General features: G+C 38.0%; 1 protein-coding gene across 1 annotated transcript; it reads right to left on the bottom strand.

Moving 5' to 3' along the window:
* On the bottom strand, nucleotides 1–10949 carry LOC131856873 (uncharacterized). Its single transcript, XM_059208824.1, has 7 exons — nucleotides 10749–10949; nucleotides 10100–10212; nucleotides 9182–9233; nucleotides 1325–1384; nucleotides 1104–1138; nucleotides 832–984; nucleotides 1–484 (listed from the first exon to the last, which is right to left on the bottom strand). The coding sequence occupies exons 1-7, from the start codon at nucleotides 10947–10949 to the stop codon at nucleotides 145–147; spliced, it is 954 nt and encodes a 317-aa protein (XP_059064807.1). The 3' UTR covers nucleotides 1–144.
* Between the last annotated feature and the right edge of the window lie 4131 nt (nucleotides 10950–15080).

Below are 15080 nucleotides of genomic sequence, written 5' to 3'. Positions count from 1 at the left end.
TAAACTTAACATGCGAATAATATTGACTAATGAGTTTCTTACATAAAATTCCTTATTTACACATGCACATCTTTTAAGTGCAACTTGAGGAGAAGTAAAACATGTGCAAATGATGCAAGCATGAAGAGGATTGTGGGTCCCCAATTACTTTCTAATTGGCTTTATGTCTGAAACTGAAACAGCAGATTCCAATGACCTGTAATTTGCTGCTTCTGCAAAATGTGTTCGATTCAAATCTGAAGATTTTTGGGATGTAATACCACTGTCTACAGAATCCAAATCCTCTTCTCTTCCTACCATGTCTCTAAATTCCCCTTGAGCATCAGGTTCTTTGTTGATTTTTGGGAAGAGAAATGGTATGAAGTTGCCATGTAATCTATTTCTCGATACATCAGAACTTGGAAAGATGGCATTTGACTCATTGACCGTGGAGTAAATTTCTTGCCATTTCTGACATAATGCCAAAAACTTGGCACAAGCATTCCTGTGAAAAATCTTGGTTAGGATCCATGACGATTGACCAAAAATTACAAAGTTAATGGCACATATGATAAGGGATAAATTGTACTTTTCATTGCAGAAGACAATCTCAGCACCCAATGGGTGTTGCAACAGACTGACCATTATTGTAAGTCCAGTTTTATCATTTAACTTTTGATCTTGCAACTTGGGATCTGAAAAAAACAGAGAAAACCACTGGACTACATGCATGTAGTGCTTGGTCTCAAAAATTGTGTGAAGATGAAGTACATCCAAGAATATTGAGAGCAATAGAATATGCCTGTGATAATTTTGAATAATTACCATGTGAAATGAAAGAGAAGAATTTACCTCATACGAGTTGCACCAAATCTCTCTGCAAATATCATGAGATTGCCCATGTGTTCAATCTCAAAACCACCAGCAGCAGCACGAGTAAAAGCCATCCTTAATTCTTGCTCTAATGCCATGAGTCTCGCATCTATTGCTCGTAGAAGTTCCCTCCTGCTTTAACATGAAGAAATTTCAGGTCTGAATGAGCTTAAATATTAGGAAAAAGGGATAATCCCCAATTGAAAGCACCTTCCAAGATTTCATTTGCTTACTCAGATTGAAATACTTACTTTGAAGCGTCAGTCGCTTCTCTTCCACTCCTTGACTGTACACCAACCAAACAAGATATTTCAAACAATTTGACTTTTAGCATACAATTGAAAATGTGTTCTCCAAACAAAGATGTTAGTAAAGGAAGACTTTTACATATCAATATCTGAAAGCAATACTGATCTTGGTATTTTAGAACTACATAATACAAAAACCAATAGATGGTAAAATATAAAATTACCTTTAAGATTTCTCCTTGCCTGCTGATATCTACCCCAAAAGTACACAAAAATATGAATATCTCAGTAATCAGTATTCAATTGATTGCAATTGAAAGTAACAAGTATGCTATTAGATCTCAGAGAACTCCAGAAATAGATAATGAGTTTGATATATTTCCTTTCTATTAAACATGTCAAACTTAAAGAATCTAAAATACATTGTTGGCAATTCACAAATATGCACAAACATTGCTGCTTCTCATTTGCATGGCATTGTATCAGTGTTCTATAAATTTTGCTTGTATGATAACAAGTGTTTCTTAGAAACCTAATAAAATTATAATGATTGTGCTACTACAACTTCTAGGATTCAAAATATTTACCTTAAGACAGTAAGACCAAATAGTCGGATGCACGAGAAGTAAAACACTCCCATGTCCATGGTCTCAAATTGACTGGTTTCCAAGCAAGCCACAAACACACAGGCAACACAGATAACTGTCTTGGTATATAAAATAATGAATTTTCTGAAGCAGGCTCTGATAGAGAATGCAAAGTTACTATTAATGATAGGTCATAGCAGCTATGATAATTAAAAGGCTTACCAAAGAGAAAAGAAAAGCAATTGCAAGACAGATAATTGTCTTAAATCAATTATAAGAAAAATAATTGCATTATGAGGTACACACAATAATAAGAGAGCCATTTACAACCACATAACCAATATATTCTCGAGAAAAAATAATTCCAACGATTGTTGGAAATGTAACAATAGCATTATAAAGTTACGTGGAAGACAAACAAAAAACTCCAATGTTCTTTGGTGTGATTTAAGATGCATTTCTTCTTAAAGAAATTGCAAAATGGATGGGTAGCTATCCTCCCTTATTATTATTTGCCTTCTGCAAACATTTTGAAAATGATGCCATATGCTTTACTTCAATTCTTGTAAGAAAAATCATTCAATGTCATGTTTTATTATTTTCTTTATTTCCTCAAAATGATTTGACTTGAATTTCTATAGTTCTTATCAACACAAGAAAGCATAAATAAAGAATTTCGACTTTGAAACCATATAAGAAATGATTAATTATTGGAAATCTTCAGCTTTAGTGTTATATGCTTTTGAAGTTCAAAGACATAACTGTTCAAATAAATGTTCCATTTCCTTTATTTGAGTTTTGAAATTTATTATAAGAAGTTGATTACTTCAAAATAGTCTCGAGGGTACACAAGTTTACAAACAGATTTACACATTATGCACTAATGGTTACAGTTCCTAAACTTCTCCATACTCTTGGCTACATGCAGAAATCTCCTGAAAGACAGTAAGAAAGCCAACAAAGTTGCCATTCTTCTCTTGTTTTATAGCAAATCAATAATACAATTAAATGATTAGATCTTCTCCATGTGCTACAAAATGCAGGCAGCCATGAACCCAGGATGAAAAATTGTTACTGTGTATATGATTTTCTGCTGTAGTACCCATCTTGCTAATTTCCATTTGAGTGGTGATATTTAGTAGGAATCTATGTAGCAATAGTGGAGAGAAGTCTGAGGTTAAGTTTCAAGTCCCATAGTAACACAATGATATGCATTTCTTTTCAGATATATTATCATCTTAAATTTCTATTCAAAGTAATTATATGGTGTTAATAGCATAAAAAAATATTGCAAAGAATCGAAAAAAGTGCAAGAAAGAAGACACAAGAGACACCCCCTTTTTCACTAGTCTTAGAAATCACTCTCCCCCCCCCCCCCACCAAAAAAAAAAATATTACAAGGTTGACACTTTATAATTAGAGCGTTAGAAGGCTTTTTATCAGATTACAATGCTTTCAAGGCCCGAATGGCCAGAAATAGAAAGTTTTAATACAAATTTATTTCATAAAAGATGTAAGAAAATTAACCTTGTAGTTGTGTGATACTTCTCAATACCTTTCCAACAACAATTAGTTTTTGAAAAACAAAGTTGTGAGGTGAAAGATATGACTTGTTGAAGAGAAAAAAAAATAGTTGATACAACTTGATATATTTGATGGAAAAAAGAAGATTTTTTCAATGAGACCCACGTGAATGGAAAGTGCTCCTTTCAAGCTCTCCGTCAAGTACTTGTTTGCGAAAATACGACACCCAAGGCAAAAGTTATGCAACTTTTAAGAAGGAAAATGACTTACTCCATGTTCAAACTCGATTTCTGCAAAAAATATTCATTTTCTAGGAACAACACCAAAAAACTCAAAAGTTTTTCGATGTAGTAAGAAAATTCATAAATCTTTTTTTTTTTGCAAATGAGTGGAATTTGGAATTATAAAGCCGAAATGAAAATAGCTCCAATAAAAAGATTTTACTTTATTTTTTTTTTTCTGTCCTCTAAACTCTGATTTTGGTCAAATAAAAGTCACTTTTGACTTTCTTAAGCCTTCTGGACACTTTGGAAATGTTGAATAAGCTTCCAATATTACCAAAAAAATGCAATCACCCAGATATTAAAGAACACATATATAAAACCAGATGTAACTAGAAGCTTATTTTCCTTTAAACTATTTTAATTCTCCAAGTCACTCGAGAATATAGGAGAAGAGCATACTTGGTTTTAAAAAAAAAAAGCTATATAATAGTCTCACTCTCAAATAAATTAGAAAAACAATGAACTATGTAGACACTTAAATTACTTGTTTTTAATTAATTAATTTAATTGACTCACATAATTAATTTATTAATTATGATAATCCTTATTCTTTCTCAATATTAATTGAATTTAATTAATATTGTCACTATAGTCCAGTAATTGATTTATTTAATAAATCAATATACTCTTATTCTTCCAAAGTCCCCAAAATTTATTCTTCCTAAATCCCCCCTTTAATTAATTAATTAATTCAGGTGATTCCTACAAATCACCTTTTCCTAATCTATCATTGACCTAATTAATTCTTCTAGAAGCACCCCTAATCTCATTTATCATTATTCTTCTAATTTATAATTCCCTCCACTCATTCTCTCTCTTAGTCAAATCCTCCTACAAATCCCGCTTGCCCTAATCTCACCTATTCATTTTTCTAATCTATCCTCTAATGAGTTGCTAGTGGCTAATCCTCATGATTAGCCACAAAGTCAACTCCTTGTCCCCTCACTCACCCACCTTCCTTAAATGCCCTTTTCTTAGGTGAAATCTCACATTCTTCTAGGTATCTCTTCACCCAAGGAATTTTTAATTCTTTTCTATTCCTCCAATCCCTATGAGCATTCTTTTAAGGAATTTTTAATTCCTTCTCCTCATCACTGAAGAAATACTTTATTCCTTTTCTCATCCCTAGGTGCATTGGAAAGCCTTCCCAATGAACCTTGAGGAGTGTGGAGACAAGAAATGCCTTTCTGACATATCTCTTGGACTCCACACTTGTCTTGTCAACTCCCCTTGGGCCATGTGTGGGCTCACATGCAATCTTGACCCTCCATCTTGGATTAAGCCTAGCCCTTCACTTCCTCCCCTCTTCTTCTATAAATTGGAGACTCCACTCCTTCATTTTCCATCTCCAAGTTATCCAAGTTCATGTTGTCTATTTGAGTTTAGAAATCATCCATAGCACCCAAACTCTTGCAAAATTCTCACTCATCCTTCACTTAGTCCTTTAGCAATTTCATCTTGCCTATCCAGCCCATTCTCAATCCATCTATCCTCCATCCATTTCATCATCCTTTATGCACATTTGGAGAGCTAATCACATTCAAACAAGGAGCCAATCCAATCAAGTCAAGGAGGGGCGCATCTTTGGCTTCATCAAAGGCTCAATCCGAAGGAGAAGGTAAATTTATAAGGTATAATGTTTTTATTGTGTTTTGATTTGTTTATTTATATATTGACCATTGAATCTACCCTTCTTGATTTTCACTCTCTCCATTTTGTCACGCCCGATGGGACCACAATAAACAACAACAAACCATTACATATCGAAGCCCTCATCCAAAAACACAAAGTTAAACGCATCTTGATAGACGGTGGATCTGGACTCAATATTTGTACATACAAGTTAATAAAGCAATTGGGACTTTCTGAGGACCTGGTAGATACGTCAAGAAGAATCACAATAAAAGCTTATGATGATGCAGAAAGAGTTTCTAAAGGAATGATCACCTTGCCTCTTCAAGTGGGCCCTATTACAATTGAGACCCCTTGCCAAGTCTTGGATCTTGATCTCCCTTATAACATCCTCCTCGAACGACCGTGGATTCATTCCCTTCAGGTCGTCTCTTCCACTTATCATCAATGCATCAAATTCCCCTTCAATGGAAGAGAGATCACTATCAAAGGTGATCCACAACCCTTTCAATATTGCAAGCTATTAGAGGGGAAACATCCATATCATTGCCCATTAAATAGACCCTCTCCAACTCCTCCATTTGACACATCAAACGCCGCCTCCACCTCATACCAAGAAGAGCCCAAAATCAAGATCCTGGATAATGGTTGCAAAGAATACAAACTCGAGGATGTTTTATTAAATAGGCAATCTCCCCTTGTCTCCCAAATCATTTGGCAAGCCAAAAGAAATAAAAAAAGATCAAAAACATGTTATACAATGTAAAGATACCACCTTTCAGCAATGGGGTTCACTTGATGAGGAGAGTCTCGAGACAAATGTGTCTTCATGGTTGTACCAAGAAGAAGATGAAGACCTAGCAAAAATACCTAAGAAAATGTATCCAAAAGAATCAACTATAGTAGAGAAGATGGGCTACAAAGGACACGACCTGGGACTAGAAGAGAAAGGAATAAAAGCACCAATAAATCCCATCTCATACAAGTATAACAGGGGCTTGGGTTATACTCCAGTGCCTAAGATCACTATCACTGGTGCCCCTTCAAGTCCTTCTTTGGATGTCGAAAACTCTAATGAAGAGGAGTTCCATGAAATGCCTTTTGAATACAAAGACGACATCTTCTTTGATACCCACGTCAACACCATCACTCCCATAACCTCTCCCATCCTGCATGAGCTACAACTTGTCCATCCTGAACTTATAGACTGGGGCCAGCGAGACAAACTTGCTTTAGACATCTGCGTTAATGACAATGCTCTCATGACTCTCCTGACTTGCACAATTTGGAAGACTGCAACAAAGTTGATGAGATTCAGTTACATGAAAAATGATACTTTGGTAGTCAGGTCAATGCCCTTAGTCGCAAAAAAGATAATGCAAAGAAAAACCATGATTCCCTAGGTGAAAACCTCTCTGAGGCACCTTTGGATGAGAAAAGAGTAAAAACAAAGGGCGTATCCGAAAGTGAAAACCTAGATCAGGCACTTGAGGATGAGGGACTTGACCTCTCTACCATTGTTCCTCCTCAACAAGGCAGGTCAACTTTACTGATAGAAGAAACATACAGTATCAATATGGGCACCAAAGACACTCCAAAGAACGTGCTCATTACCAAGTCCTTAACAGATCAAGAGAGACAAGCCTAGATCTTGATTTGGTAGTTCACAATTTTGTTGTTTGTCCAGATGCAAAACCAGTAAAGCAGAAGTTACGCAAGATGCATCCACATATTGCACTCTTGGTCAAAGCAGAACTTCAAAAGATGTTGGATGCAAAACTCATCAAACCAATAGACTACCCTGAATGGGTATGCAACATTGTACCTGTCAGCAAAGTTGCTGGGGGCATCTGCATTTGTACTGATTTTCGAGATTTGAACAAAGCTTTCCCTAAAGATGATTTCCCGCTCCCCAACATAGACATGATTGTAGAGCTCACAACGGGACATGAGATGCTATCACTTATGGACAGATTTTCTCGATATAATCAGATTAAGATTGCAGAGGAAGACCAACACAAAACAACATTCACAACACCATGGGGAACCTTTTGTTACCGAGTCATGCCTTTTGGTCCCAAGAATGCCAGAGCCACATATCAACGTGAAATGACAACAATTTTCCATGACCTCTTGCACAAAATCATGGAGGACTATGTGGACGATCTTCTAGGAAAATCCAAGCCAAGACATGAGCACATCCCTATCTAAAGGCAAATTTTTGAAAGATTGGAAAAATACAGACTGCGTCTCAATCCTAAGAAATGTGTCTCTGGTGTCACATCGAGAAAACTGCTAGGTTTCATCGTTTCCCACAGAGGCATAGAGGTTGATCCTGCAAAGGTGAAAACTATCATGGAAATGTCTCCCCCCAAGACCTTTAGACAGCTGCGCAGTCTCCAAGGAAAGCTCCAGTCTATCTGACGCTTCATCTCACAACTTGCAGACAAATGTCACCCATTTGCTCACTTGTTATGCAAGGATACCAAATTCAAATGGGACTTCCTGTGTCAAAAGGCTTTTGAGAAGCTTAAGGAAGATCTTGTATTGCCTCCGGTTCTCATGCCTCCTATTCTAGGAAAGCCACTTATTTTGTACATATATGCTACTACAGTGGCATTGGGGGTATTATTGGCATAAACAGATGATTAGGGAAAGGAGCATGCTATATACTACATCAGTCGCACACTAGTAGGGTATGAACTCAATTATACCCCTATTGAAAGAGAATGCTTAGCACTTGTCTTTAGCATGCAAAAGATCCGACACTACATGCTTAACAACAAAACAAAATTGATTGCTAAGATCGACCCTCTCAAATACCTCTTGTCAAAGGCTTCTCTCACTGACAGAGCTGCTAAATGGGTCATGTTGTTAACTGAATTTAACATTGAATATGTGGATAGAAAAGAAATCAAAGAACAGGTAATAGCAGACCAGCTGGCTGATGCTTCACTTCCAGGTGACCATCCGATCCTTACAGAATTTCCAGACAAATTCATAATGACTGTCACCACATCCTCCACATGGCAGTTGTACTTTGATATTTCTTGCACCCAAAATAGATCGGGGGTAGGAATACAATTGATCACACCTCAAGGATATTGCAACCCAAAATCATACAAGATAGCCTTTGCATGCACCAACAACATTCCAAAATATGAAGCACTGATTATTGGACTACGCTTGGCTATCCAATGGAAGATATTGGAATTACATGTCTATGGTGATTCCCAACTTGTCATTAAGCAAGTCAATGACGAGTATCAAACAAAATATGACAAGCTTCTTCCCTATCGTAGTATGGTTGAAGATCTCAAGCAACATTTCGCATCAATCAAGTTTGATCAAATTCCACACACAAACAACAGAGCTGCAAATGCAATGGCCACTATTGGCTCCCTCCTTTAGATGTTGGAACATAGTCAGAAGTGTGAGTTCTTGGTTGAACAACTCTTCATATCGACATATGATTTACCAGAATCTGAAATGGTGTGCGTACTCGTTGGTCCTGAATCCCCCTAGTATCAAGAGACCTTCACTTACCTAAGAGATAACACCATTCCCCCACACCTTACCAAAACCCAACAACAAACCTTCCTCTGCCAATGTGCTCGTTACACTATCCTTGGAGACACCCCCTTTCAGAAGGCATTTCGATGGTTACCTCCTAAGGTGTTTAGACAAATAAGAGGTTGAATGGGCACTACGTGAAGTGCACAAAGGTATCTGTGGGACACACTCAAGTGAGCTCACTTTGGCTAAAAATCTCTTGCGAACGGGATACTACTGGCCTACAATGGAAGTAGATGCATACAATTATGTGAAGAAATGTATCCCTTGCCAAAAACATGGCGATAAGATCCATGCTCCATCGCAAGAGTTGCAACCTTTTATTACACCCCGACCCTTCTCACATTGGGGGCTCGATCTCATTGGGAAAATCCACCCTAAATCCTCCAACAGTCATAAATTCATTATCACCAAGTGGGTGGAGGCTATCCCTCTTACCTTCACCACTGGTAAACAGATCTCTAAATTAATTCTGAACTACTTGATTTGTCGATATGGAATCCCCAAAGTTATCATCACAGATAACGACAGACCTGTTCAACCCAAGAATAAGAATAATAACTCTAGTTGAAGTCTCAACCCGAAGTTTGGACATTCACTTGGTAAAGTCACTATTTCTATAGCTATTGTTCATTTGATTGTTAACCTAGGGACGTAATACTTGAAATGGGTTTGCACTATATATGCACTAAGTTCCTACAACAACCACTCTGCATTATTGTAGCAACTAACATTATGCAGAAAAGATAAGCAAGAATTGAAACTATTGAAATGCTATAGGAGAACCTTTGTATTAATATAAATTCATTCAAGCAATACTCGCTAAGTTCAATGCTGATAAACAGAAATTACTCTGTTTTGGTTTGGCTGCAGGAACAGTCAATGGATCTGTTTCCAATGGCTGCAAGAATAGTCAATGCAAGAACGTCTACTGCAGCTAAAGAAGAAAACTAATCTTAACACATGCACAGGAACACTCACCAAGTGGGCCCCCTTGGATGAGTGATTCTAGGCTTCCCAAAAACAACTCTAAGTGCTCAGAATAACATATTTTTATTCATCGTTTTTCGGAAGTCGTTACATGATCAACATAAAAGAAACTCAAAAACACTTGTAACTTTATTTTCAAAATCCTCTGCTCTGCTTTCTCTCTTTTCTATCTAACCTCTGAGAAGAGATGAAGAGCTTATTTTAAAAGAAAACATCTAATTTAAACAACACAGATCATGCCAAAGAGAAGAGGCGGATAACTAATTGAGAAAGGAGATAGCTGGAGTTAAGCTACACAAAATGCGGATCTAAACCAAACCACAATCATAACATACTATGGCGGCATTTACAACACCAATGTCCACTTGAGTTAGAAATCAGTAGTATCGCGTGATTGCTTCTCCTATGCCGTTCCTTACGCTCTTCAGCATCTCTGTTGTTCGATCTTTCAGTCATATCCTCGAATATCTCTTCCTGCAATTGGCATGATAGGCGAGCTTCCATCGCAACATCATTTATTCCCTGCACTTTAAAAGAAATAACATACAAGAATATACATACATATTTTAATTAATCAGGACACCTATTAATTTCACACATGATATTACCCTAAACAATCCGCATGGCAATAGGAATGAATAACATGGCTGCAGGAATAAACTAGCAAAGACAAAACATGTTTTAATAGGTTCAGGCTAACATCTGAAATACATATAGTAAACTTTTGATACATCCTTACTATTATGTAAATCAAAATATGACAAAAGCTTAAGAGTTCTAAGGATAAAACTATGCCAATGTCTCAACTCATCTTTCCCCCCGACTTTAAGGTCTTGCTGATCCTCCAATAAGAGGAAAATTTATGATTCTTGCACTAACTCTTAGGTCACCAATGGTTCCTTGACTTGTTCCTCCTGAAGCTAAATTCCAGTAAAACCCTTTCATCTTTTCCAACCTGGACCATCTGGCCTCTTTTGTAACTACTTCATAGAGCTTATCTATAGTCTTACATCCCAATAATGGCCACATAAGAATAAGAGGCTGAAGATCAAAGATACCCAGTTATTGGTTTTCTCTTTGCCCAGTTGTATATATTTAGGGGCTCTTTGCATAGCTGCATGGAAATTTGGCAATGAATGAGGTTCTCCCTGCTTCAATTCTTCTGGCAAGTTATTCCAGCACTGAGTTAAGCCATCAATTGTAGCTGCAATTTCAGTTTGAGCTAAATGCTCATATGCTTGGTATATTCTTTCCCTCATCGACAACACTAGATTCCTAACATCTTGTCTTACTAGTAATTTCTACCATTCATAATAAAAAACTCTTGGCTCTTTTGCTTCCTTCATCAATGGCAATGGACAATCAAATTCAAAATCCTTGTGTGCTTTGGCTTGTGCCCCCATGCTGATCTCATTTTGAATCCATGACATTAAAGCTTTTATATGGATATCACCAATATATAACAAAGGATTCCACTCACTATCTGAAGCTACAACATAGTTATGCAAATAAAGTTCACACAACAAATTTTTCATATGGCTGCAGGAATAAACTGGCAAAGACAAAACATGTTTTAATAGGTTCAAGCTAACATCTGAAATACATATAGTAAACTTCTGATACATCCTTACTATTATGTAAATCAAAATATGACAAAAGCTTAAGAGTTCTAAGGATAAAATTATGCCAATGTCTCAACTCATCAAGACCATTCAAAAATCAAGATGTTTTAAAGCTCTATCAGAAATTTGATATCCAACATCACTTCTCCACTCCCTATTACTCACAAGGTAACGGTCAAGCTGAGGCTTCTAACAAAACCTTAATCAAAATCCTCAAAAAGACAGTCAATGAAGCTGGCCATGATTGGCACCTCCAACTCCATCCTTCTTTGTGGGCTTACCACACCTCCATCCGCACCCCCACAGGCGCCACCCCATATTCCCTTGTCTTTGGCTTTGAAGTAGTCCTCCCTCTTGAGATCGAGATCCCCTCCCTAAGGGTGTCACTGCAGAATATCCTCCTAGATGAGGAATACAGAGTTGCCAGACTGCAAGAGTTGGAACTGCTGTATGAAAGGCGCCTCAAGGCCTTAAACCATCTTCGGGTATATCAGAATCGCCTATGCTTGAGTTACCACAAGAAGGTCAGAACCCGGGAATTTGAAATTGGTGATCTTTTCCTCATGGAAAATCAGAGAAACCTTTAAGAAAGAGAGAAGAAAGGCAAGTTTGAGCCTAATTGGCTTGGACCATATGTGATCACAACAGAGTATGGATCAGGGGCACATCAGTTGGCTACTCTCGAAGAAGATCCCTTGGATGATCCAATGAACATCATGCACCTGAAAAGGTTCTATGCCTAGTCCTCAAAAGGTCATCAATTGTCTTAAAATAAAAAAATAAAAAAATAAAAAAATAAAAAAAAAAATCAAGAAAAATGCAAAAGAAAAAAATGAAAAAAAGATCCTGAAAAAATATCGTCACTTTGGTGAAAACCTGGTAAACAGGCGCCTTGTGGCACACAAAAAAAGAAGAAGTAAAAAGTAAAGAAAAATCAATTCGTTCATTGGTGAAAACCACTTCACGACGCTATGGGCAAGTACCTTGGTGAAAACCTACATGTAGGCGCTAAGGTAAATAATCGGGATCCATCGTCTATCGGGACAAACTTTATCCCCACTGCTTATCCACCAGATACCCATGTTTGTTGCTATCCAATCCTTCTACGAAAGCATTCATCACCTGCCTACTCGCCCACACTCCTCACAGTATAATCACTCATATGATGATGAGTCTTTGCCCAAATCATGAATAAGGATCACCCCATCAAACTGAGCTTTTGTCCCCCATATACTGAAACTGCGCCACTATGTGAGCTTCATCAAGTCTAGATGTCAATCCTACATTTGTAGGTTGGTCCTCATGGTCATCTGGTCAAATGCCTAGTCAATCATATCCACCTTATCCTTTGCCCTTGGGATGAATCCTTCCCTCGCCTGGCAGTTTAATCTTTTATCCTAATCCTACTCTTGGCAAGAGACGTCAGTTGGTCATGTATGAGTGACTTGTTTGATTTCCGGATTTTCATTTTTCGCTTGCATCTTTTGTCCTACGACTGCTCCTATCTACAACTACCTGGATCTTCCATATCCTGGTATATTTATGATGGGTGTATACTGGGGGCTTGTTTTCATGGCATGGTGTGTTTTGGATCTCTCCTGTACGAACTGACGACCTGGTACTAGTGTTTATCAACACTTACCTTGTCTTGTACAAGAGGTATCAGTGTGTTTGGGGGTTTCCTTGCATGTACCCACAACTTTGTATCAATGTTCTTCAGCACTTACATAGCTATGTGCAAGGAATTCCCGCTTGTCTATGGGTCAGTCCACGCCTTGGGTTTCTCATGGCATCCTGGTTCCTATAATTAGTGGTGCGGGTTACCTAGGGCATTATTAAAGTAGGTTGGCTCTCCACATCTTTTGTGGACAACTCTCCCCATCATTCCACAAATTCCTAATTCCCCTCATCTAATAACCCCATGGAGTCTTCAATTTTTACTCCTATTCTTCTATTTCTATCTAAGGTCATTGTATTATTATCAGCATATTCACAAAATCATTTTCCATTACTCATTTAGGCTACATTATCCATTCATTTCATTACATTGCATTATCCATTAATCATTTCCATAAGCATTAACCACTTAGATTGCACTATCCATACAGATTGCATTGCACTTATTACATTTCTCATTCATTTACATTCATCTTGCATATCTCATTCATTTAAGTTATGTCATTTAGATTGCATTATCCATTCATTTCATTGCATTATTCATTTAGATGGAATTACCCATTTAGATTACATTCATTCATTTATATTACATTCATCGTTCATCTTGCATTATCCATTCATTTCATTGCATTTAGATCGCATCATCCATTAATCATTTGAATAGTATTAACCATTTAGATTGCACTATTCACATAGATTGCATTGCATTTATCATTCATTTTACATTCAGATTACATTTGTCACTCATTTAGATTGCATTTATTACTCATTTAGATTAATTTATCACTTCGATTGCATTGTTCATTAATCATTTGCATCCACATTTATCATTACACTGCATAATCATTTTCTCACATCATCATATCCATTATACATTAAACATACTCAAATACAACATATATACACATCAAAACATCTCAAAAACATATGCACCCACATAATCAATCATCCTGCATCCATGAACATGTCGGTAACACATCATAAGCATAGATATATAAGCATCCATCCCACATCACAAATAGGTCAGCACAATACATCCATAATCATCATCCATGCATCACATCATAAAATAATAAAAAATAAAGTCCATCATAATGTCCATAATAAGATACATGTATAACCACTGCCAAAAATCATATATATATATATATATCTCAAAAATAAATATGTTTGTCATAATACAATGATCACCCGAAAGGGTAAAAAATAGCACATAAGCCAAAATGTAGCTAGCTCTCTCCACTTGTCTCCCCAACCCCCTCCTCATCACCTCCTCCTCTGGATTCTCCTGCTCCCCCTGATCTAGGTGGCCTGAAACCCACCAATCCACCCATCTCCTGGCTCTGTGTAGGTCGTTGGCTGTGTGTCCTATGGGAGCGTACACTCTCAGTGTACGAGGTTGTTCGCTGCTCTGCTGGTACCACCCTGTGGTACAATCCCCTATAATAGGGCACCTCCCTCTCTACCCTCTCTGCCCTCTCCCTCTTCTACATCATATCCGAGTACATCTGCCCAAGTCCTGCAGGGACCAACATCTGTCGTATTGCATCCCTCTCCCCCCGCAAGCATGTAGCATCTGCCTCTGCCCTGTGCACCCTGGCTCGCAGCCCCTCCAACTCCTCATCCTATCATCGAAGAGCTTCATGTAATTCCCAAATGGTGGTCCCTAACCTAGCCTCCTCCAGCATCCGCTCTGACTCCTCCCTATCCATCCTCAGATCATCCACCTTCGTCTTCGCTCTCTGGAGGCTCTCTATCAAATCTCCCATCTCCCACTGCAGCTGCCCAATCTCTGCCTCTAGGCTCTCTCTCCTCTCTCTCGATCTGCACCTCATCCTCGAGCGAGTGTAACCTCGCCCTAGTGGCATCCCTCTATTGCAGAAGTCTATCAAAATCTGCCTGCTCTACCCCTCCTCCAATCTCTGCCCTTGTGCCCTGTACCTGTACCTTTGAATGGGTACGACCTCACCTGCACCACCCTCCTCTCCCTCTGCTGCTTCTCCTATCCCTGGTGTTGTTGCATGTCCCTGTGCCACCTCAGCCTCTCTCCTCCATACCACCCTCACCCCCTCCACTTCCCGCCAACACCCC

This window comes from Cryptomeria japonica, chromosome 7, assembly GCF_030272615.1.
Source record: "Cryptomeria japonica chromosome 7, Sugi_1.0, whole genome shotgun sequence".
In the NCBI taxonomy this organism is placed as follows: domain Eukaryota; kingdom Viridiplantae; phylum Streptophyta; class Pinopsida; order Cupressales; family Cupressaceae; genus Cryptomeria; species Cryptomeria japonica.
Note: the sequence above shows the minus strand (reverse complement) of the source record. Positions and strands in the feature narration are given on the sequence as shown.